At 38.8% G+C, this 22,513-nt stretch overlaps 1 protein-coding gene across 1 annotated transcript in view; it reads left to right on the top strand.

The window, feature by feature from the left end:
• LOC126183336 (lysosomal acid phosphatase-like) overlaps positions 1-20,324 on the top strand; it is a 190,076-nt gene extending 169,752 nt beyond the window's left edge. Inside the window, exons 5-7 of the mRNA XM_049925200.1 lie at positions 7,757-7,880; positions 7,964-8,175; positions 19,998-20,324. Of these exons, the coding sequence (XP_049781157.1) occupies positions 7,757-7,880; positions 7,964-8,175; positions 19,998-20,150 (489 nt within the window). The 3' untranslated portion in view covers positions 20,151-20,324. The remainder of the gene's footprint in view (positions 1-7,756; positions 7,881-7,963; positions 8,176-19,997) is intronic.
• The last annotated feature ends 2,189 nt before the right edge of the window (positions 20,325-22,513 follow it).

Here is a 22,513-nt window from a genome sequence, read left to right as displayed (position 1 = left end):
TATGGGAGCCTGGCTTATGGCTCAGCATCCCCATCTGCGTTACGGGTGCTGGACCCAATTCTCCACAGCGGGATACGCCTTGCCACTGGTGCTTTCCGCACCAGCCCTGTGGACAGCGTACTAGTGGAGGCAGGTGTACCTCCACTGCGGTTCCGGCGCCAACGTTTGCTGGCCGCTTATGCTGCCCATGTTCTAAGCTTGCCCGGGCATCCAAATTATTGTGTCCTGTTCCCGCAGTCAGTCGTCCATCTGCCAGACCGTCGGCCCCGGTCGGGTTGTCCGATTGCCGTATGCGTCAAGGAGCTTCTCTGCGGGCTTTGGTTTTTCCCTGTTCCACCTCCTTTCCGGGCGCCTCTGCGTACACCCCCGTGGTGTGTTCCTCGCCCTTGCCTTCGGCTCGACTTGGCACAGGGCTCGAAGGACTCGGTCCCTCCAGAGGCCTTCCGCCGCCGCTTTTATTCCATCCTGGCCACGTATCAGGGCTCTGGAATTGTTTACACCGACGGTTCGATGGTTGCTGGTCGTGTCGGGTATGCGCTAACTCTAGGGGACCATTCCGTACAACGGTCCTTGGCGGCTGGCTGCAGCGTTTACACTGCTGAGCTAGTCACCATCTTTCGAGCCCTAGAGCATATCCGCTCCTGCTCAGGTGAGTCCTTTGTTATCTGTAGCGATTCCCTGAGCGGTTTTCGAGCTCTTGACCAGTGTTTTCCTCGTTCTCGTCTGGTGATGGCTATCCATGAGTCCCTGCATACTCTTGCACGTTGCGGCCGCTCTGTGGTCTTTGTGTGGACCCCCGGTCATGTCGGTATCCCGGGCAATGAACATGTTGACCGCCTGGCGAAAGAGGCCACGAGTAAACCATCTCTGGATGTTGGCCTCCCAGAGGCTGATTTGCGGGCAGTCCTCCGCCGAAAAGTTTTTGCGCTTTGGGACGCTGAATGGCGCGATCGGATTACACCCAATAACCTCTGTGCCATTAAGGAGACGACGTCTGTGTGGCGGTCCTCCATGCGAGCCAACCACAGGGACTCAGTCGTCCTTTGTCGGCTCCGCATTGGCCACTCCCGGCTAACACACAGTTATTTACTGCGCCGGGTGGACCCTCCTGTATGTCGCTGCGGGGCGGCTTTGACGGTGGCCCACATTCTGTTGGCCTGCCCCCTTTTAGCTGTGGTCAGGCAGACATCTGCGCTGCCTGATACGCTCCCTGCCATTTTATCTGATGACCCTGTTATGGCTGTCTTAGTTTTATGTTTTATTAGGGCAGGGAGTTTTTATTCTTTAATCTGAGTGTTTCTGTTTTATTTTATTTATTGTGTTGATTCTGGCCTCTGGCCTATGATTTTAAACTGATCTTTTAATGTGTTTCTAAGTGGTTGGCTTTTCCTTTTTTATTTATATGTTCGGACAACCACCATCACACTCTGTGTGGTTTTAGTTCGTTTTGTCTTGTCTTTGTCTCAGTTTCTCTTGTTCTGTATCATCTGTGATCTATTCTGTTCCTCGTTTTTATTCTCTGTGGGTGTTCTTTGTATGTGGAAAAAGGGACCGATGACCGTAGCAGTCTGGTCCCTTTCATCCCGCAAACCAACCAACCAACCACGCTAAATCTGCAAGTGTAAGATGGTAAATTATACCCATTTATACTGACACTTTCCATTGCCACAGTTATGTGGTGTGAAGGCAGACAAAGTATATCAATCTCATTCTTATGTTTGAGGTCATGTAAACATACTAACAACTTATTTACTTTATTTTTTATTCCACTGATATTTTGAGGAAGTAAATTGATACTACCCTTAGCTTTATCTCTGTTTAGTGTACGTGGAACTTCTTCTATTATTTTTTCTCGGTCCTTGTCTGTCTGGACTTTGGCTTTAACCAAAAAAGCGGTTTTCCTGGTCCCATTAACCACAGGGATCACTCCTTGTGTGACACTGCTCCCCCCCCCCTCCCCCCCGTTACAGTACCTGCTAGCAGTGAAGCTAACTTATCTTTCCCCTTTCCATTTAGGTGCAGGCCATGTATAGTGTATCCCACCTACCAGTAGCATTAACTGGAACAACACTTATGTGAGATTTTGCTGGTGACTGTAGCATCCTGTTCAGCTCAGTCTTAACATGTCTTACAACAGTGTTTACCCAGAGCCAATCGTGACATGAAAGACCTCCACGAACCCCACATTTGTGCACCCAGTTTCTGCTCCTATTTTGTCCAGGTCACTCCTAATACTATATCTTGGATTCATAGCCAGACTGTTTCCTGCTTCCCCAACTAATTACCTTATCTTCTTTTTCAAAGTCCCTGCATAGCTGACCTAAGTTTACTGTCCCCTGGCTAAGGCTAGCACTTGGTTTCACAAAACTTGTGACCTGGTACCCTGCACCTAATTTCTCTGGAAGCTGCTGGCCTAAACCCCTCCCATGACTGCTACCTAGAAGCAGAATTCTTCTTTTCCTATTCTGATTTGTTGCCGACCTGTCATTTTTCTTTAAGCTAATATTCTGCTTCAGCCTACATTCAACTACATCTGGATGAGGCCCTTCCTCCACTACTTCAGATAGCAAGCCAAACTGGTTTACTAACTTAATTTCTATAGTTTTTTCAGCAGTTCCCCTTTTTCGCCTTTTGATTGCTACCTTTTCCCAGCATGCAATATCTTTTTCCCCCCATAGGCTACATAATTCCAAATTCACATTTTTGACTCCTGTTCGGCAATTTTTCTGTCCTTGCTACGTAACCTACATTACCATGGAAGGGCCTCATTATATACCCTGTTTCCTCACAGCTACATTCGCCCCAATGAAACCATAACCTACAGTCTGGACAGAACATCCCCCCTCCCCCCCTCCCCCCCCTCCCCCCTTCAGATTTCTAAGGCAACTGCCTCATTAGTCACACATGGTTTGATAGAAAAATTTATACAAAATTTGCACAAAAGCAGAGAATAACTTGGCACAAGAGCACTGAAGTTCTGTAGCCTGTAGTAATACATAACTAAATGCTAATGTAAATAAACATTTAAACTTACTTTCGAAAGTATTAACTAACTACCTATGCTCTATATGATCAACATGAATTAATTTAACTTTGAACTGCTCAGTCTAGTAAATAAATAAATAAAGAAATAAATAAATAAAGGTCTACACTCACACAAAATTTATACCTAAAATGTAAACAAAATGAAAGACTATCAGTTTTTATGAAATATTTTCTTTTTGATCTAAATATGCTCAGAAAAGTGAAACATTCAATAGATAGCCTAGCAAAGAAGTAAATGCACTAGTCTAAAATGTAATATTAACTAAATTACCTCTTATTTCAATATTAATCACTTAACTTATCAAGAGATTCATGGACGTACATCTGCCAGAGATATTAGACCATCAGATATTAGCTCACCAGATGTTGCTTGGTGGTGATAATGTAATGGGCATGAGGGACATTGATGTGTGGGCAGATGATGTCAATTGTGATAAGCAAGAATCCAGGTCATAACAGAGTGAGGATTGGAGAAGTGATGAAGGAAGTGATTTGTGTCCTTGATATAGAAAATTAAGCTGTGGTCAGTGGATTGGACGTGTTGGGCAACTCGAGCAAAGATTACTTTTATGGGTGCACAGTAATTACCATGGAACAATCTAAGATTGTTAGATTTATGAATATTAGGAAGTACATAAAAAGTGACTGTGCATGGAGATATCTTAGATGAGGAGGGAGATGATCTCAGGTGGAGTTTCTGGAATTAGTTGAGGAATTTGAGTTGGTATTAGAGTTTATGATGAACTTCTAGGATGGGACAACTGTTGTTGGGCCTTTAGGTGAGAGCGTCAGACAGTTGACCAATACCTTCTGTCAGGTAATCAGTGTAGTTCTTCATGATAGTGGCAGAACCTTTGTCTGCATGGCTGATAATCAAATCAGAATCTCTTTTACAATTGTGAAACTGTTCTTTCCTCCACTAAGAGGTTTATGTTCTCAAGAAGAGACCCGGGAAATGAAGTTGAGACCAAGTTGGAGGTAAGGAATTCCTGGAAGGTAATCAGAGCTGGTTGGGTGAGATTGGAAGAAGGTAATGCTTGGACAGAGGTATTACAGAAAGGTAAGGTTCAGAGTTAGATTTCACTTGATTTTGCTCAGTGAGGTTGATGGAAGGAAAGTGTTTCCACTATACGGATCCTGCAAAGGGGAATAGATGTTTGACGAACCCAGCATGACTGAATTTGGACCTTTGGAATAGGAAAAAAAACTTCTGTGGAATCATTGTTAATAGTGGATAGGTTGATACCAGTGTTCTGGATTTATTTGGCTTTAGTTTTTTCAAACATTTGGAGGGAGTTTTGATAGATTTGGTTGATGGAAGAAGTGAGTAAGATGAAGGGCTGCATGTTACAATGGGTTGACAAGGGGGTTCACTGAATATGGAGTGGATCTAGTTGAGCAATGGTATTCTAAGGCAGGAATAAAATGACACAAGATTGGAAAACTTATGGAGGTGTGTTTAGAGTAAGGTACCAGTAGTTGGAGACTGAGAAGTTCAGAATAATAGATGGGTGCAGATGATTTGATTGCATAATAAAAATATTGTATGGAGAGATGTAGTGAACACATCAGTTTTAATGTGATCATATTTTAAGGTGATAAACATTACACAAGTGGTTGGAACCAATTACTCTCATGAGTTATTAAATTACAACCATGATCTCACTTCCATTGCGCTATGGATAAAATTGCATGGAGTGCACATTGTAAAATAGTTTCTTCCACCCTGAGCCATCAGCATTTACTGGGAAGGATCAGAGGTACACAAGACAAAATACATACCAGCACCGTAAGCAGGTACATAGAACAAAGACTTGAGGAACTAAGAAGAAATGCTGGAGCATTTTCTAAATGGGCAATTTAAATATGATTTATGGAGTCAGCCACGTGAAGTTCTTGCTGATTGGTTAACCCTTTGACTGCTATTGACAAGTTAACTTGTTATGCCCCACTGCTCCCCAGGTGCTATTGATGAGTTTAAGTGTGGCCTCTGGGTTCTCATTCAGCACAGTTGATGGCTTAACTTGTGCATCCATGCTGATCCCTGAGTGCTAATCACAAGTATAGATATGCCACAACTCTGGTATCAGTGTGCTGTTGGTAAGTTTAAATGTACAGCAGATTTTCTGTTCCACACCTCATTAGCTTTTTACAGTTCTGGTCACTGAGTTGTCTTCCAGTAATTTGTCTGTTGTGATCTCATTTTTCTGCATTTAATTTCATTTCGTGTTTTAATATTCATCAGGATTTGGTAAAAAAGGATTTGTCAACATCTGTTCTACAAAGAAAATGAGAAAGGTTTCATAGATTCACTGAGGAATGACGGTGGAGATGAATTAGTCAATGTTGATGTAAGTGATAACTACTACTCATATTCTGAAAGCAACAGTCCTAAGCTATCAATGTTAACAGGTGTAAACCACAGTCCTATGTTTCAACAAGAGATATAATTGATAGTTCATGTGAATTCAAAGACTCTGAAAGTGATAGTGAAATGCTTAGAAAGAAATTACAGTTTAGTCACAAATTTGACAGGGAAGAAAATGATTTTCATCCAGTTAATCACAGTTTTGATGATTCACCATCTGGACACAAGTGTCAACCAGGGAATGATCCAAGCACTCTGTTAGACTTCTTGTTATTCTTCACAGTGGATATGATGACATTTATGGTGATGAGGCAGTCAGTTTTGTTTATTCAAGGAAACTGCTTTAGAATCACTGCATTCATGATTACCAAAGGGGATAGATACATGATGTGAAGAAATGTATTGTTTCGTATCTGTTTATTTTCTCATGCCTCCCACAAAGCAGCTAAAAATTAGCAGATATTAATCCAAAGAAGTTTTTATGAGCAATCCAGTTTTCAGTGACGTTATGTACAGACAACAGTTTCTTTTACTTTTTAGAATGCTAGATTTCAGTGACGCCTCTGCCATTTTAAAATTGGGAACAGTATTGGTAATGTTTGTACAGTATCCCTTAGTGAATTCAATCTTTAGCAGAAATTCTGCATTTACAAAAGCCTGTTGTTGTTCAAAGAGTGTTTATATCTTTCAAACAATTTATTCCATCAAAATGGAATACAGTTGATCTAAACAAAATGTATGTGGTGTGACTGTCAGACTGGCTATGTCAAGTGGCAACATTTATGGAACATGCACACACCCTTTACAGTAACAATATATATTAAAGCCACACTTGTTTTCCTGGCTTTGCAACCATGGAACAAAAAATGTGGTACTGTTCACAGTAACAGGCACAATAAGCAAAACTTCAGAAAAAACTGAAATGAGGAGATATTTGATGTCAACTAATATGGTGCTTTCCAATAAGTGGTGCAAGGAAAGGGAAGTGTGGATACTAACCACATGTAACACTATATAAATGCTAGAGACAGGAAAAAATTGACAGCAATACTGGAGAAAAATTAAGAAAATGCAATGAACTGTAGAATGTAACTTGAATATGATAGAATGGATTGTTTTGATATGCTGTGAAGCTATGTTGGCTCAATATGAAAAATAATGAAATTATATAGAAAGTTCCTTTATCTTTTTATCAGCATGGGCATTATATATGCTCATGTTCTACACAGGTTAGTGACAGGTCAAAAAAAGTGAGTAGCAGAGTTTTTCTTGCTGGATAGGGAACTCCAGAAAAATCAGTAAAGGAAGGTGCTGTGAAGATAATCCTGTATGTCTTGTGGGGAGCCATTTCATTTAACTTTCATGGAATTCTGTGAGGTTGTACAGCAAATGGCTTACTTGACAGCACAAGGTAATAAAAAAGATTGCCAAGAGCTGGCTATAGGGCTCAATGATGTAGACAGATTTTCTAGACCTTGATAACTGAGACACTGCTAGAATTGTATGATGGCACTGATTAAGCAGATTGAATTCTGGCTTATGCTGATGATAGCTTGAAAGTGGTCTCTGGGGCTGTAAACAGAAGCTTGAAGAAAATTAAACCATGCACATACAAAGAAGCAGTATTGTTGCAGGGATATGACATTACCAATGACTGCAGATAAAACTACATATACATTGCCTAAGGGGCAAAATTTCCTTAAACTGGAATCCAACTTGTAAACTAGGCTACAGTTGAAGTATACATAACACTGTTTACAGATGTTTAGGAGTATTCTTTGATGATAGAAGAAACTTATCAGCACCCATAGATACATTCTCTCAAAAGTTGGCTAAAATTGTGCATGAAACTGCCAATGTCAACACTGCCAGTTATAATTAACTTCAAGTGACTGGATGTTGAAAAATCATACCACAATGCAGTCCTGTTTGTCAATGTGGGCTTTGCAGTAACTGCTTGGACTCGCAGGCTTCATCCGATATGCTACAAAGCTACCCTATAAAGCACACTGTGAGAAGTTCTCCTGTGAATAGCGCAAGTCTTCTGTACTTCACCACCAGAGATTCCCATCATTAATTTGGGAATATGGCTATTGGTCACTCAATTCCTCAACTATACTGTAGATGTTATCTATACTCCTTCCATTATTTGAAACCTGAATAATTTTTCGCTCTTAAATTTCCACTGGCTAGTGATTAACTACTTTTAAATTACCACTCATAGCCACTTCTATGACTTTCTAAGAATAATATTATATGGCACTGATAGTACACTGTTTTTTGTAGCATTCTCCCAGGATGAAATGCTTAGTGTGTTGCTTGTCAGTTTTTTAACTTTTACAGGAAAAACGTAAACTGCAGCTTCCTGCTTGGACTGCTGGTTATTATCCAGATAAATTAAGGACACTGGCTGCCAAAAGTTTGGCTTTGTTTTCTGAAAGTCAGACCATGAAACGTCTTAATGGAGGTTTGTCTTTTGCTTCTCTGATTTACGTTAGCAGCTGTGCAATAATTCTGTAAGATATTCTAAAATAATTTTAAATTTTTCAGGTCCTTTAGTGAAACACATTATAGAAAAAATGAAGTCACAAAGTAACACTTCAAGAACTGTGTCTCCAAAATTTCTCATGTTTTCTGCCCACGATGTTACCATTGTGAATGTTCTCCAAACTATGGGGTTCACAGAGCTATTAAAGCCACAGTATGGTGCAGCAGTTATCATTGAACTTCATTCAACAAATGACAGTGGTTATGAAGTTAAGGTATGTAGACATTGCATATAAAATAGTAATTAGATGTCTTACATTTATGTTGACTGCACTGACATTCTGTACATTTATTCCTGTAATTAGTCATGCTAGGTACAAAATATGATAGATCGTGCTTTGATGAGCAGAAGATCAAGGTAGTTCTGCTCATATTGACTGTTTTATTCATGTTCAACAAAAGGTTGTTTTCATTCAGCCAGTACAAGGGCCTTTCATTGCTTTTGTCTAGTTCATATCTTTTCTGCCATTGTGAAGTGTTAGGTGAGAATAAGGCTGCATTATCAACAAGTAACACAAGTACTGTTGATAGTAGGTTTCCAGGGAGATCAGTACTAACAGAATGTAGAGTATTAAATGTAGCATTGAGCCTTGTGGTACTCCTGAGGTGATGGATAATTTATTTGAAGGAGTTGTTCTTCCATCAGGTGTTATTTCCATCAGATGCCTTATAATTGACAGACAGGATTGGAGAAACTGATTGTAGACGCATCTTGTACCATATATGTCCAGTTATGTAAGAGCAGATATTAATTTACTAGTTCAAAGGCTATTGTTGGATTCATAAAAAGACTAGAAGGATAATGTTTTAGATTGACTCACACTGTTTCAGATCATTAAATGAAGAGAGAGCTTCAGTGTTTGAATTATTTTCTTATGAATGCCAAACTGATGAGCTGTTAATAAGGAGTTGCTTTCACATTGTGGCCCATGTATAACAGGCATATCAACTGCAGAAGATACATGCTCCACAAGATCTGGTGATTTTCAGAGAACCAAAAGCAGTCAGAGAACCAAATGCAGTCATAATAAATAAATGAATCTGTGTGATGACACATCCCAGGACACTAACTTATGGAACATTTGATTGCATCACACACAAATTTTATCTCATTACCAACCTTTTTTTATTATGTAGCTAGGTATATCACTGATGCTAAATAAGAGGGAAATTTCATATTCCTAATAATTTGGAGAATGTCTTTCAAAGTTGTACTCGTTAAGGAATGAGATTTCTCAGATGTAGAGCATTTTAAGTGGAGATATTTTGCTGGTGGAGAGCAGCCTGCTGATAAAATATTATCTGTAACTTAAAAAAAGTTTATGTACTGTATTACTTATGTCTGATATCATTTTCTTGTTGACCATTGAAGTAGAAAGATTCTGGAGTTAATGATTGTTGCCAATAAGCAAAGTCTTCTTTTACATGGTTCCTTGAAGCTCTTAAATATTCTGATGCTGTGAAGTCTTCAATATGTCTTCTGTGGATGAAAATACATAATGATGTGGAACTTATTTGTGGTAGGCTAAACCTTAAAAAGAAACTCTGGTGGAAAAATCCAGATAAAATTTGGCCACCAGAGGAAAGGCAGCTAGGTATAATGAATTACTTCTACAATTATACAGAGTTCATACAAAACAACTTATTCAGCAACTAGCTACAGTTTATTGTAGGTTACTGAAGTAACAAATTGTTCTGAGTGATTTAGAAAAGGCTCATGTCATTTCTGTTGCCACTTTCAAGTGCCACTTTGCAATCAAAGTTAGTTTCTCAGCTCTGTCTGGATTCAAGATAAGTCAGCTGTTGGAAAAAAAAAACAGCCTTATGGACTGCAAAGACAAAATATTGTTGAGTTATTAAGAAGAGAAACTCCATTAAGAGAAGTTATCAAGTTTCTGCTGTAATGCAAATGGAAATCTAGAAAATGGTGGAACATTTTGCCATGGTCGCTGCCCCTGCTAGTTAGGATCCAGTTTTTCAATAATGCAAAGTGTTTGCAGAACTGGATTGTTGGGACTTTTGTTCTACCAGTCATGAAGCTTACAGTAGTCCCTTCTGCATGTTGGAGCTTGAATTTGTTTTGTCTGCAGCTTCTCATATTACCTGGTCATGATAGTTGATTACAGTATGCTACAGGAGCTCATAGCAATAGAATTAAAGAAATGCCCCCCTCACCCTTTTAAAATGTATTTAGGTAATGGGATATTTCATGATTGGTGGAGCAATGCTTTTTCAGTCCCCTATTAAAAACTTGGGAAGGACTGCACATGCTCGAGTAGCTCTTAAAGTGTTGCCCTTACCACCTGCATAGGAAATACTAGGTGGTTACATTTAAACATAAGCGTTCTGGGTGATGCAGTGCAGGCCATATACATCGCAGGATGGTGACATTATCATAGGTATGTTCATTAATGAGTGCACTTGCGAAGTATGCTGAAAAAGATAATAGTTCCACTTTCTGCCACTAAGTGAAAATATGGTGCTGTAAGCAATCAGAATGCATGTGTAATGTTCCCTGTTTCAGTGTCAGTATGCTGTTTGTCACTGGTCAATGCGTGTTGACGTCTTTTGTGAAGTGACTGTTGGTATAAAGGGTTAAGTTTTGCATACGAAATGTAATGACTGTTGAGAAGAAAGATCATGCACTGCTGGTAAAGTTGTTTTATCAGAATGCCAGCAATAGCAGCACTGCATTGTGGGAATATCATCAACAGAAACAACTGCAAAGAAGCCTGATGTTAATAAATGGGCTATAAAATATAATAAAGAAATTTGAAGAAACAGATGAGTAAGGTGGTGTAGGAGGGAGAGGGAGGCAACTCATTCCCACAGCAGTTGTTGACAAAGTTGTTGTAGCTATAGCCTGCCATGCAGCACGTGCTTCAGATTCTGCAACCAGTGCTCAAGCTGTGTCATGGGAATTCTCTCTGTCCTGGGAAACAGTTAAAAAGATTTTGTGATGCATTTTACACTAGTGCCCTTACAGTATCCAGAATGTGCATCAAATGAAGCCTCGAGAAAGGCTACAACTCCATGACTTTGCTCATCATTTTTTGGCACAGATGGAACTGGGTGACACGTGGCCATGGAATATCCTTAAGGTGGACAAAGCACATTTTACTCTGCACAGTGTTGTGTATGTCCAGAATTGTCACATATGGGGTTGTGCAGTAACATCCATTACACATGACTTATGTGACTGAGTGATGGGATTTTATAAGCTCCTTCATTCTCTGTCTGTTTTTCTTTGAGGATGATACCTCACAGGCCTATAAGGTGTACACTGGCATCTGCTTAATATAAGGACCTCCTTGTGTGACATGTGATTCCAACTTTGCAAAAATTCAATTGTGTCCACACCACTATTTTCATGCAAGATTGGGCAACATCACATGTTACTTGCCTGGTGAAAGATTTGTTTTGAACAACCTTCAGTTATGACCACATCATCTCTAGGCAAATTTTATGTTCTGTACATAGAGTATGCTAGGTTCTTTTTTGTTTTGGAATAATGTAAACAGGTAATGTTTAATGTTTAAGTGTTAATACAATCAAATGTCCTTAAGTGGTAAATGAATGTTTTGTTACATTTCCTCTCAAACTGTTACCTAATAATAGTACTGTGTCATGCCTAATTCAATTCCTCAAGCAGAAGTGGATGAGTTAAATGTCTGAATTGAAACCATCATACAACAGAAGCAGTACGCATCTGGACATGGGTTCCTCTTCAAATTACTATGTATTGAGTCCCCTACACAAGTTGTAGAAGTTTGTAATGGGGATTTCTGAACTCCCTGTATGAGGTTTGTGGGGCACATTTGATTTTAAACTTCATGGCTGCTACATCATATGGACCTGAGAGTAAGGTTCTTGAAAGCTCTGGATGTTTTAAAATGTGTGTCATAGTATGTCATAGGTAGCAGCCTGTGTATCCTAGTTTGACAGAGTCTTCGTGTAATACCAACTTGGGTTTGGATGATAGGTTTAAAATAATTCATGTGCAGTGTACTGTGAGGAATTAATTTAGTCATTGGGGTGTTTCCAATGAGCCATATTCCCAGTCTGTGTTTGGACTGGTGAGGCCCCACATATATCAGGCCCACAAACGTAACAACCATTTCATAATCTGTAAGCAACAGTGCCTTTTGAATTCAAATAAAACTTCTGTTTTAGAGGCGGATGTGAAGAATGAATAAAGACTGAGATGGTGCCTCTTTGGTTTCTTGGGTTTGAAACAATTTAAAAATAAATGAGCTTTGTACATATATTTAAGGCTTTATTCTGTAAAATTTTAAACAAGTATGTACCTCAACTTTATTGTGGAGTATAAACAATGATGAGCCAAAGCATTTTCACCATTGCCACCATGAGACTGAATACTACATGGTGGTGGTGCAAGCAAGTGACGTGACAAAGTATATAAATGAAGCAGAGACAATTATGGAATCATTCTAGAAATAAGGGCAACAAATGGGGAAACCCACTGACACATAAATGGCTTTAACAAAGTGTACATTGTTACAGGCTGGCACCAAAGAATGAGAATCAGAGAAACAGCAGAGCTCATTGGCTATTCTCATGCTACACTTGTGAGCATCTATGGAAAATGGTTGAAGGATAGTGAAATCATAAATAGGCAACAAAGTGTTGGATGTCTATGCATCATTATAGGACATTGAGGTTGAAGGATTGCCCACTCTATGCCAGATAGATAGTGATCTGTGGTAGATCTGATGACAAAGTACAATGCTGATGCAGGCACAAGTGTTTCAGAGCACACCATTCAACGTGGGGCTCTGCAGCAGACATTGCCTATATGTTCCCTTGATGATCTGATAGCATTGTCAAATATGGTTGCAGTTGGCATGGCATCATCAAGATTGGACTCTGGATCAGAGTCATGCTAAGGTGATACTGAACCCCTGGTAGGACTGCCAAAGTTGTGACACCCCACTCGATTCCGCTGACCCCCCACCCCCAACCCCACCCTCCCCTTTGCCTGCATGCCAACCTCCTCTGCCATGAAACTATTTTCCTGCAGTTTTTCCTACACAGATTTAGCAAATTTTATACTCTTGTAAGTATAGTTTAATAAAAATGGAACATTACTGAAAAAATTGCTTAAATTGACTGTGATGATAATATAAAATATTACATACAGCAAATTAAAAGTATCAATGTTGTAAATAAATTAAACCTTGTATACATTTTCTGAAAACCTGAAAGTAAAAAAACCTAAATTTTATTATTTATGAAAATTATTGCACACCGTATTAAGTATGAGATATAATACATTTTATTTGTTTCTCATAAACTACAAGGGGCCTCCAACAAGTAATGCAACCGATTTTTCTTCCTCAGCCAATTTTGGTTGAAAAATTCAGAACGTGTTGTGGGACATCATGGAATATTCCTGCTTCAGTCCCTATAGTTTCAGGAAGTTCTGATAAGTTGCAGTGCTGTGCATAGCCTTCAAAATGGGGCCTGTAACAGAGGTGCATTCCAAGCAGAGAGCTGTCATTCAGTTTGTTTTGGTGGAAAACCAGAGCATCACAGATATTCATATGCACTTGATGAATGTCTGTGGAGACCTGGCAGTGAACAAAAGCATGGTGAGTCATTGGGCAAGGCATTGTTATCATTGCAGCAAGGTTGTGCAAACCTGTCTGATCTCCCACGTGATGGCTGGCTGCACACAGCTGTGACTTATGCAATACTGGAACATGAGGACACTCTCATGAGGTAATCGGTGGATCACAATCCAACACCTTGCTGCACAACTGTGGTCTTTGTTGGTAGTGGTGACACACTTGTCCACCAGCTGGAGTACTCAAAGGTGTTTCTTGCCACCTAACAGAATACCATAAAGAGCAATGAAAGACCATGTGTACAGAATTGCTTGTGCATTACAAGGTTTGATCATGACAACTTTTTGTCGAACATCATCACAGGTGCTGAAACATGGGTTCATCACTTCGAACCAGAAACAAGAGTGATGTCCTCCCTCATGTTGCAACAATTAACTCAGAATTGTGTTGTTACCCTCAGGAAATTGAAGAAGTGACTTAGTGTGTTCATTGCCACAAAAATGGAAACAAACTTCTCTTTCTCCATGATAACCAAGGCCTCACGCAAGATACAGCTCACAAAATTTCATTGGACTGTTCTTCATCCACCCTGCAGCCCGGGGATCTTGTACCTTCCATCGGTTTGGCCTAATGAAGGATGCACTCCACAGGAAGTAGTATGTGGATGATGGGGAGGTTATTACCGCAGCAAGATGTTGGCTCTGATGTCAACCATTAGAGTTGTCCCATTTGGGCATATGGGCCCTCCCAGTAAGGTGGCATAAGGCCATCACATTGAACAGAGATTAAGTTGAAAAATAGAATTCTGTAGCCAAAAGAGTGAGGAATAATATAGTATACTTCAATCTGTTTTCAGAAAAAAAAATGTTGCACTACTTATTGAACACCCCTATTTTAATAGTGCTTAAATTACTAATCAGAAATAAAATAAAAAGGGTTACAATTTTAATTTGCAATTTCCTCATTTGAGTGAAACAAGTTTGTTGATTATATTACAAAGTCACATTTAGCAGCTGTGTTCTGTTGACAAAATATCTAAATTTTACAGTCAGTTTTCACCATAATTGACCTTAAGTAGCTTCTCTTATTATCTAAAATTGTGTGCTGCAATCACTGGTGTTGTCCTTAAATATCTTTAGAGCTACTTTGATGACTGGATAAGGATTCTTTGACCTATCCTTTACAAATATCCAAAAGGGGGCCATATCACTGCTTTTCACCTGCTCTTTCAGCTGGAACCTGAAAGCAGCTATTTTGTTAACTAGCTTGTCTGTGCCAATATTGCCATGAGATGATGTGCATACAGTCCAGTCTAGAGGTTAGCATGTGTGCTGTGGGTCACTAGTTCAAATTCAGCCACCAGCAATTTGTATTTGTCAGCAAATTCAGCTGTACAGTTTTCAGGATAAGATACAGAGGTTTCATTTACAGTGTTTTCTGACAGGTAACTAAGATGAAACAGTGTGATATATGTAAGCTCTACTTTACATTTCATGTATTATTGTGTTATATACGTTAGCTGAAACAGCCTTTGGTCAGACAGCATATATTTGCTTTGAGGAACTACATCACCGCAGTAAAAAACCCATTGATGCAGCTGTGTCAGCCAAGCACTCTGTTGCCAAATAATTCATGTTAATGGTAGACATCTGTTCAGTGGTACTCATTTCTTTATGATAATACTGGGACAAAATGACACTGTAACAGCAGCATACATTTATAATCATTGCCAGAGGGAAAGGCTTCTTCTTGCAGGCAGAAGATAACAAAATGAGGGGTAGCAGAACTAGCTTAGCTCTCCTTGGTAGTTCTTGAACTGCCTTTTTTTCAATGAACTTTTTTACTCTCCCTCTGTGTTTGCACCCTTGGCAGGTGTCTATTTTTTTAAGTCCTCATTACTGTTCTGTTGTGGACCAAAGGAAACATGTCACTTGGTCAGATGAATCAAATTTGTGGTTACACCAAGTTGATGGTCATGTCAGCATATGCCATCACCCCGGTGGAAGGATGCTCAAAGCATGCACTGCTCTCTTGGTGTAGGTCAGTGGAGGCAGTGATACGATATGGGGAACATTCACCTTGATTTTTGTGGTACCTGGGGTAGTAATTGAAAGCACCATGACAGCTGTAGACTACGTGACCGTTATTGTGGACCACCTGCAGCCCTCTACACTAGATGTCATCCCCAATGGCAATGGCATCTTCCAGAAGGATAACTGCCCATTTCATATGCCACACTCATGCTACAGTGGTTTGAGGAGCATGATATTGAGCTCAGGCTGATGTCTTGACCACCAAATTTGCCTGATGTGAATCTGATGGAACACAACTGGGGTGTTATCCAGTGTCAGTTCCATGCTCACACACCATCAGTCTGTTACTTGTGGGCATATTTCTCTGGCAAAGTAATAAGGACTTGGTGACACCATGCCATGAAGAATAGCTGTTGTATTGTGTTCCAAAAAGGGCCAACATGTTGTTATGTAACTAGCCGTAATGTTATGGCTCATCAGCAAATTGTAGAACTATATTCAGCCCTGAAGACACTGGAACAGATGAAATGTCATTGAAGTGGAAAGTTTTTCACCTGTTCAGATTCCGTTGTTGTCCCATATGACAGATGCCCATGTCAGGGAAAGTGATCCGAAATATAGAGTTAAAACATTAGGATAAACATGTATCATTTTACACCACCTGATAAAAAAAAAAAAAAAAAAAAAAGTGAAACACCCGGAAGTCATGGTCATGGTCAGATGTCATTGTAACTTCATACATGTACACACCATCAGTGGGTATGTAAATGATTAGAGTTGTAATTTTATGTGTGACAGGTGGAACAGCCACTGGAATACATTTGTGTTGTTCATGTGTAGTGTTGTTACCAGGCCTGGTAGGTTTTATGAGGGGTGTGAACAACATCAATGCTGGCTGCTCACTGTGAAGGGCATGGAGATATTTCATTATCTAATGAGACTGTGCTATCAGCAGCTTACAGAGTTTGAAAGGGGCCTCATTGTGGGTCCTCATTTGGCCAGCTGGGCAAAGTGTGCAATATCCAGATATTTGTGGGGCATATTGATGTGACAGTGTCCTGGTATTGGACCACATGAGAATGTGACAGCAGGCATACACATCATCAAGATTCTTGTTGACAATATCTGACAACACAAGAGATGATCACTGTAATATCCACCAAGCTCATCATAACCTCTTCACATTGCACCTGCCATCCAGAAACAAGTAATTGACTCCCTGCAACATTGTGTCATCCCACACCATTGGTCATAGGCTAGCAGCAGCCAGAATAGGGAATTAACATCCCTGGCTGTACTTTGAGTGGTCTCATGACTGACAAGCATTGGAAGCATGGACTGCTGATGAATGGTGTCATTATGTTCATTGTAGAATTGCAGTTCTGCACTACCCTGGATTTCCACCACTGACATGTATCGAGGCAGCCTGGGAGACATCCTATTTGTCAACTGTTTTGGAGAGGCATCGGGCTGAAACTCCTGGATTCACATTGTGGGGAGCCAATCTGGTGTGAATTTAAGTTTGTGGTTGGAAGTGATTGAGGGAACTCTCACGGCACAATGGCATGTTATGGACATCATATGTCCTCATGTTTTTCCTCTCATGCCATTTTTTAACAGAACAATGCTTGTCCCCATGTGGCATGTGTCTTTATTAACTGATTGCATGGTATTGAGGTACTACTATGGCCAGAAATATCCTCAGATCATGTTCCCAATAGAACATGCGTGGGGCCAGCTCAGACGTCAACTTTGTCCTGGTGCCAGTGTCTGGGAAATCAAGGACCAATTACAAAAGATGTAAACCAGTTTGCTTTAGGGTAGTATACAACAGCTTTATGACACCTTTCCCAGCTGAATCAGCACATGCTTACAGGCCAGAGGGGCCGAAATGTTAAACTGGTAAATGGGCTCTTTGTAAATTTGACTAATTTTGTAATCATCAAAGTAAAGTGACTTGTCCTTTCCTGACATGAAATCCTGTGAACTGTGGATGAATGGCAACAGGCAGATTCCATATTCCTAGATTTCCATAAAACATTTGACACAGTGCTATACTGCCAACTGTTAATTGAGGCACAAGCATATGAGATAGGTACCCAATATGTGAGTGGTTTGAAGGTTTCTTAAGTAACATAGCCCAGTAAATTGTCCTCACCAACGAGTGTTCATGAGAGACAAGGGTATCATGATGAGTGTCCCGTAAATGATCTGGTGAACATGGTAAGTAGCAGTCTGTGGTTTTTTGCTGATAACACTATGGTGGTTGGGCAGGTGTTGTCATTGAGTGACTGTAGGATGATACAAGATGACTTAGACAAAATTTATATTTAATTTTCTAGTTGGTGTGATGAATGGCAGCTAGCTTTAAATGTAGAAAAATGTAAGTTAATGCAGATGAGTAAAGAAAACAAACCCATAATGTTTGGATACAATATTAGTAGTGTTCTGCTTGACACAGTCACCTCATTTAAATATCAGAGCATAACATTGCAAAGTAATATGAAATGGAATGAGCAGGTAAGGACTGTAGTAGGGAAGCTGAATGGTTGACTTGGGGTTATTGGGAGAATTTTACGGAAGTGCAGTTCATCTGTAGAGGAAACTGCATACAGGAAACTAGTGTGATTCATTGCTAAGTACTGTACAAGTGTTTGGGATCTGCACCATGTCATATGAAAGAAAGACATTGAAGCAATTTAGAGGCAGGCTATTATATTTGTTACCAGTAGGTTCAAGCAACATGCAAGTAATGAGTGTTGAGGCTCACTTCTGAGCAATTCTATTGCTGCCAATGCACATTTTGTGTAAGGACCTAGAAGATAAGATTAGAGAGATTAGGGCACATACGGAGACATATTGTTAGTCATGTTTTGCTTGCTCTATTTACAAGTGAAACAGAAAAGGAAATAGCTAGTAGTGGTACAGGGTACTCTCCATCATGCACCATACAGTGGCTTTGGAAGTATGTGTGTGGATGTAGATGTAGATGTAGATCCTCTCAGCACATTAAGTTTTATTTTGTCTTCTCCTCCCCTTCTGAGTGCTTCAATTTTTTTGTTAGGCAGTCTATTTGATACCAAGGTATGTGTATATATTACTTCATATGGGTATACTGTGAGAAAAGTAGCTATTTTGGAATCTACTCTTCCACTTACACAGCTCAGTTGCTGTTTTATGTAACTTTACACAGAACAATATTAGTTGTGTACCTCATGACAATGTCAAAACCTGTTTAATACAAACATCAGAGTTAAGTTGAATTTACAGCTTCAGTCCAGATTCTCTTATAAATTATAAGAGTGGTAGATAAGGTAAAATTTATAAATGCAAAGCAAGCAGACCATCTCAATGATTAAATGTTTAAGTGTTTGCTATGAAATTGCTGTAGTCATATTATATAATTCTCCAGTTTTTTTGTGGGCTCTTTTTCAGTGTAACTGTCATCAATAGCCATCATAGTTCAGAAAAGTCCTCAGATGTCACAGACAGATTATTTATGCCAGTCAAGAACAAGGGTCTACCAAGCACTGATGCTTACAGGGCTCCATATTTATTGTTTCCCCACTCGGAATTTAATCTTATTCCTGTGTTTAATATCAGTTTCTATGTGGAGAAGCCTTTGTGGAATCCAGACTGAGTTGTTAATAAAATTTTAAGAAATATGGTTCAACATTCCTTTGTAATAAGCTACCTTCTTAGAAATTTTAAGAACTTCAAAAGGGTGATGTCTGAGCTACAGTTTGAAGTAATGTATTTTTACAGCTTTCACAAGTAGGTGCTAGAACTGTGTACCTCAGTCATTCATGAAACATACCTTGATGCATCAGAGTATTGTAAAGGTGACTCGATGAGGCACAATCAAGTTAGGACAACATTTTAGTGTTTCACTTGTTATACTGTTATAATTGGAAGATTTGCTGTCTTTCAGTGACCTTATGATTTTTGTTATCTTTCTAATGGCTTATTTTCAAAAAAATGATGTCTGGAAGTGGAGTATTCTTTCTTTGTCTAGTAATACTTCAGACTGTTTATGTTTTGGGTTTGGAATTTTTTGTGCTAATTGGTATAGTGAAGAAGTTTATGATACAGCTTGCATGGCACCTTTGAATCTTTATAATAAATGTGTGGACCCTGTTCAGTTCTATCTCATGTATCTTAAGTGAAAACAGAACTCAAAGTTTCTAGAAATGGATTAAAGGATGTTTTTTTTGTTTGTCTGTTACCACACATACACACAAGTTTTCTTACAACATTCTCATGGTTGCATTACTTCACTGGTGAGTGAATGGCTAACTTTCATCATATGTCACTATATTCAATCAAGATTTTCATTATAATAACAAAATATTTTACCAATCAAATATCACCTTATACACACAATGTATTATGAAATTAATGTTGACTTTGTTACAGGTATTGTATTTGAATAATGCTTCTGACAGTGAGCCACATGTTCTCAACACGCCTGGTTGCACAGACAAGTGTCATTTGCAGCAGTTTGTAGATCTGATGAAACCTGTTTTACCAAATGACTGGACAGTGGAATGTCAAAAGCTAGACAGCTAAATAACAGATTTACAGCAAAGTGATTGTACACTTATATTAATAATAAAATATTTCATGCCATATATGTGATTACACTGCCTCATAAAATTGTACCATATTCAGTGTGTATCCGATAAGTGTGAGATTGAATTTTGTCACTTTTTTGTAAATAAATTTAAATTTGTTACATGTACATAATACATTTTTATTGAGAGAGAAGTTTTACTCATGATGTATGTGCAGGAAATGTGGTCATCCTTATTTCATCACAAAGCTATCAGAATTATAAACTTATTTTCTCATAATATACTTTAAAAGTTAAATCATAAACTTACATACTAGTGACTCACCAACGTTATACTAAAAGTCCAGTTTCAGTGTACTGTGGTCATGTACAGTTTAACTATAATATATCATTTAATTTCATAAGCTACATGGAAACTGATCACTATTTGAAATAATGTAGGTTTACATATTTTAGTTCCTTTTGCTGCATTCTTTGTCAAGTAACAACATTATCCTTCAATGATTCCTCTACTGAGTAATAGCACTTTTGGACTAGCATGCTGTACAATTTTCTCTTCAGGAAACTGTTCTTGATCCTATTTTAAATTTTATCTTTTAATTTGTTTGCAAAGTGTGGACAAAAAACTGAGGGTTGCAAACATGAACTTTTCTTAATTCCTAGAATTGTATGTATGCTGGAAACTATTTATTAAAAATGGACAAGATTTGATGTGTGCAATAATCCATGTATATATGGGGGCAGAACACTTAATATATTCAGATCCCTTTGTAGTGGTTGACAAGGCATTCTTGGCCTTCCTTGTGCATGTTTCATATAATTTGTTTGGAGTTTTTTTTTTTTTTTTTTTTTTTTTTTTGCGAAGGTCAGTATTCTTTTCATGTTACCTGTGTTTCCCCAAAAGGCAATGCCATATTTTAGCATGGGTTCAAAGTAACTATGGCACACTATTTTTCTTGTGTACATGTTGTCATGTTGGTTTCAACTGCCATAGCAAACGCCAGGCTGTTTAATTTATTTGCAAAGTGTGCAATATGTGATGACCATGACAGTTTTTCATCCATATGCATTTTCAAGAAATTGACACAGTCTGATCCTTTTAGTTCCTGAATTTTTTGCTTTATCTGAATATGATTTGTTTTTGATTGTATGGTTTTAAATTGCAATGGTTGAATTTTTTGAAATACTTAATTTTAATCCATTTCAGTGGAATTGGGTATTAAATTTTTCTAGGAAACCTGCAATATTTTTGGGAAGTTTGTTTGCATTACTATATTCAATCAGCATTGGGCATGTGCATTATTTTTGGGAAGTATGTCTGCACTGCTGTATTCAATCAGCACTGTTGCACCAACTGTAAATAATACTGAATGAGAATTTATGTTGAGTGGTGAGTCATTCACATAAAAAAATGTTTGCTCTAATACTGAGCCTTGTGAAATTCCTTTTAAAATGGTTTTCCACTCTGATTCCATTTTCTGTTGAATGACAGCATATTAATTAAACCAATGTAAAATGCAGCCCTCAATTCCATATTTTTCCAATCTGTGTATAAGTAAATAGTGGTTTACACTGTGAAAGGTTTTTGGTAAGTAAAAAACAAGTTATTGTAGTTTCCTGAGTTTTCTCTTTTTGGAAACCAAATTAATTTACTGAGATGACATAAATTTTTTAAATTAAATTTCTAGCTTGTATTGCAGCAACCTATTGAAATATTTTAGAAAATGCTGGAAGATGAGAGAAGCAATGGTAGTTTTCCATATCTTCTTTGGAGCCTTTTCTTGAATAATGGTTCTGTTGTTGTTGTTGTGGTCTTCAGTCCTGAGACTGGTTTGATGCAGCTCTCCATGCTACTCTATCCTGTGCAAGCTTCTTCATCTCCCAGTACCTACTGCAACCTACATCCTTCTGAATCTGCTTAGTGTATTGATCTCTTGGTCTCCCTCTACGATTTTTACCCTCCACGCTGCCCTCCAATGCTAAATTTGTGATCCCTCGATGCCTCAGAACATGTCCTACCAACCGATCCCTTCTTCTAGTCAAGTTGTGCCACAAACTTCTCTTCTCCCCAATCCTATTCAATACCTCCTCATTAGTTACGTGATCTACCCACCTTATCTTCAGCATTCTTCTGTAGCACCACATTTCGAAAGCTTCTATTCTCTTCTTGTCCAAACTAGTTATCGTCCATGTCTCACTTCCATACATGGCTACACTCCATACAAATACTTTCAGAAACGACTTCCTGACACCTAAATCTATATTCGATGTTAACAAATTTCTCTTCTTGAGAAACGCTTTCCTTGCCATTGCCAGTCTACATTTTATATCCTCTCTACTTCGACCATCATCGGTTATT

This window comes from Schistocerca cancellata, chromosome 4 (genome assembly GCF_023864275.1).
Source record: "Schistocerca cancellata isolate TAMUIC-IGC-003103 chromosome 4, iqSchCanc2.1, whole genome shotgun sequence".
NCBI lineage: Eukaryota > Metazoa > Arthropoda > Insecta > Orthoptera > Acrididae > Schistocerca > Schistocerca cancellata.
Note: the sequence above shows the minus strand (reverse complement) of the source record. Positions and strands in the feature narration are given on the sequence as shown.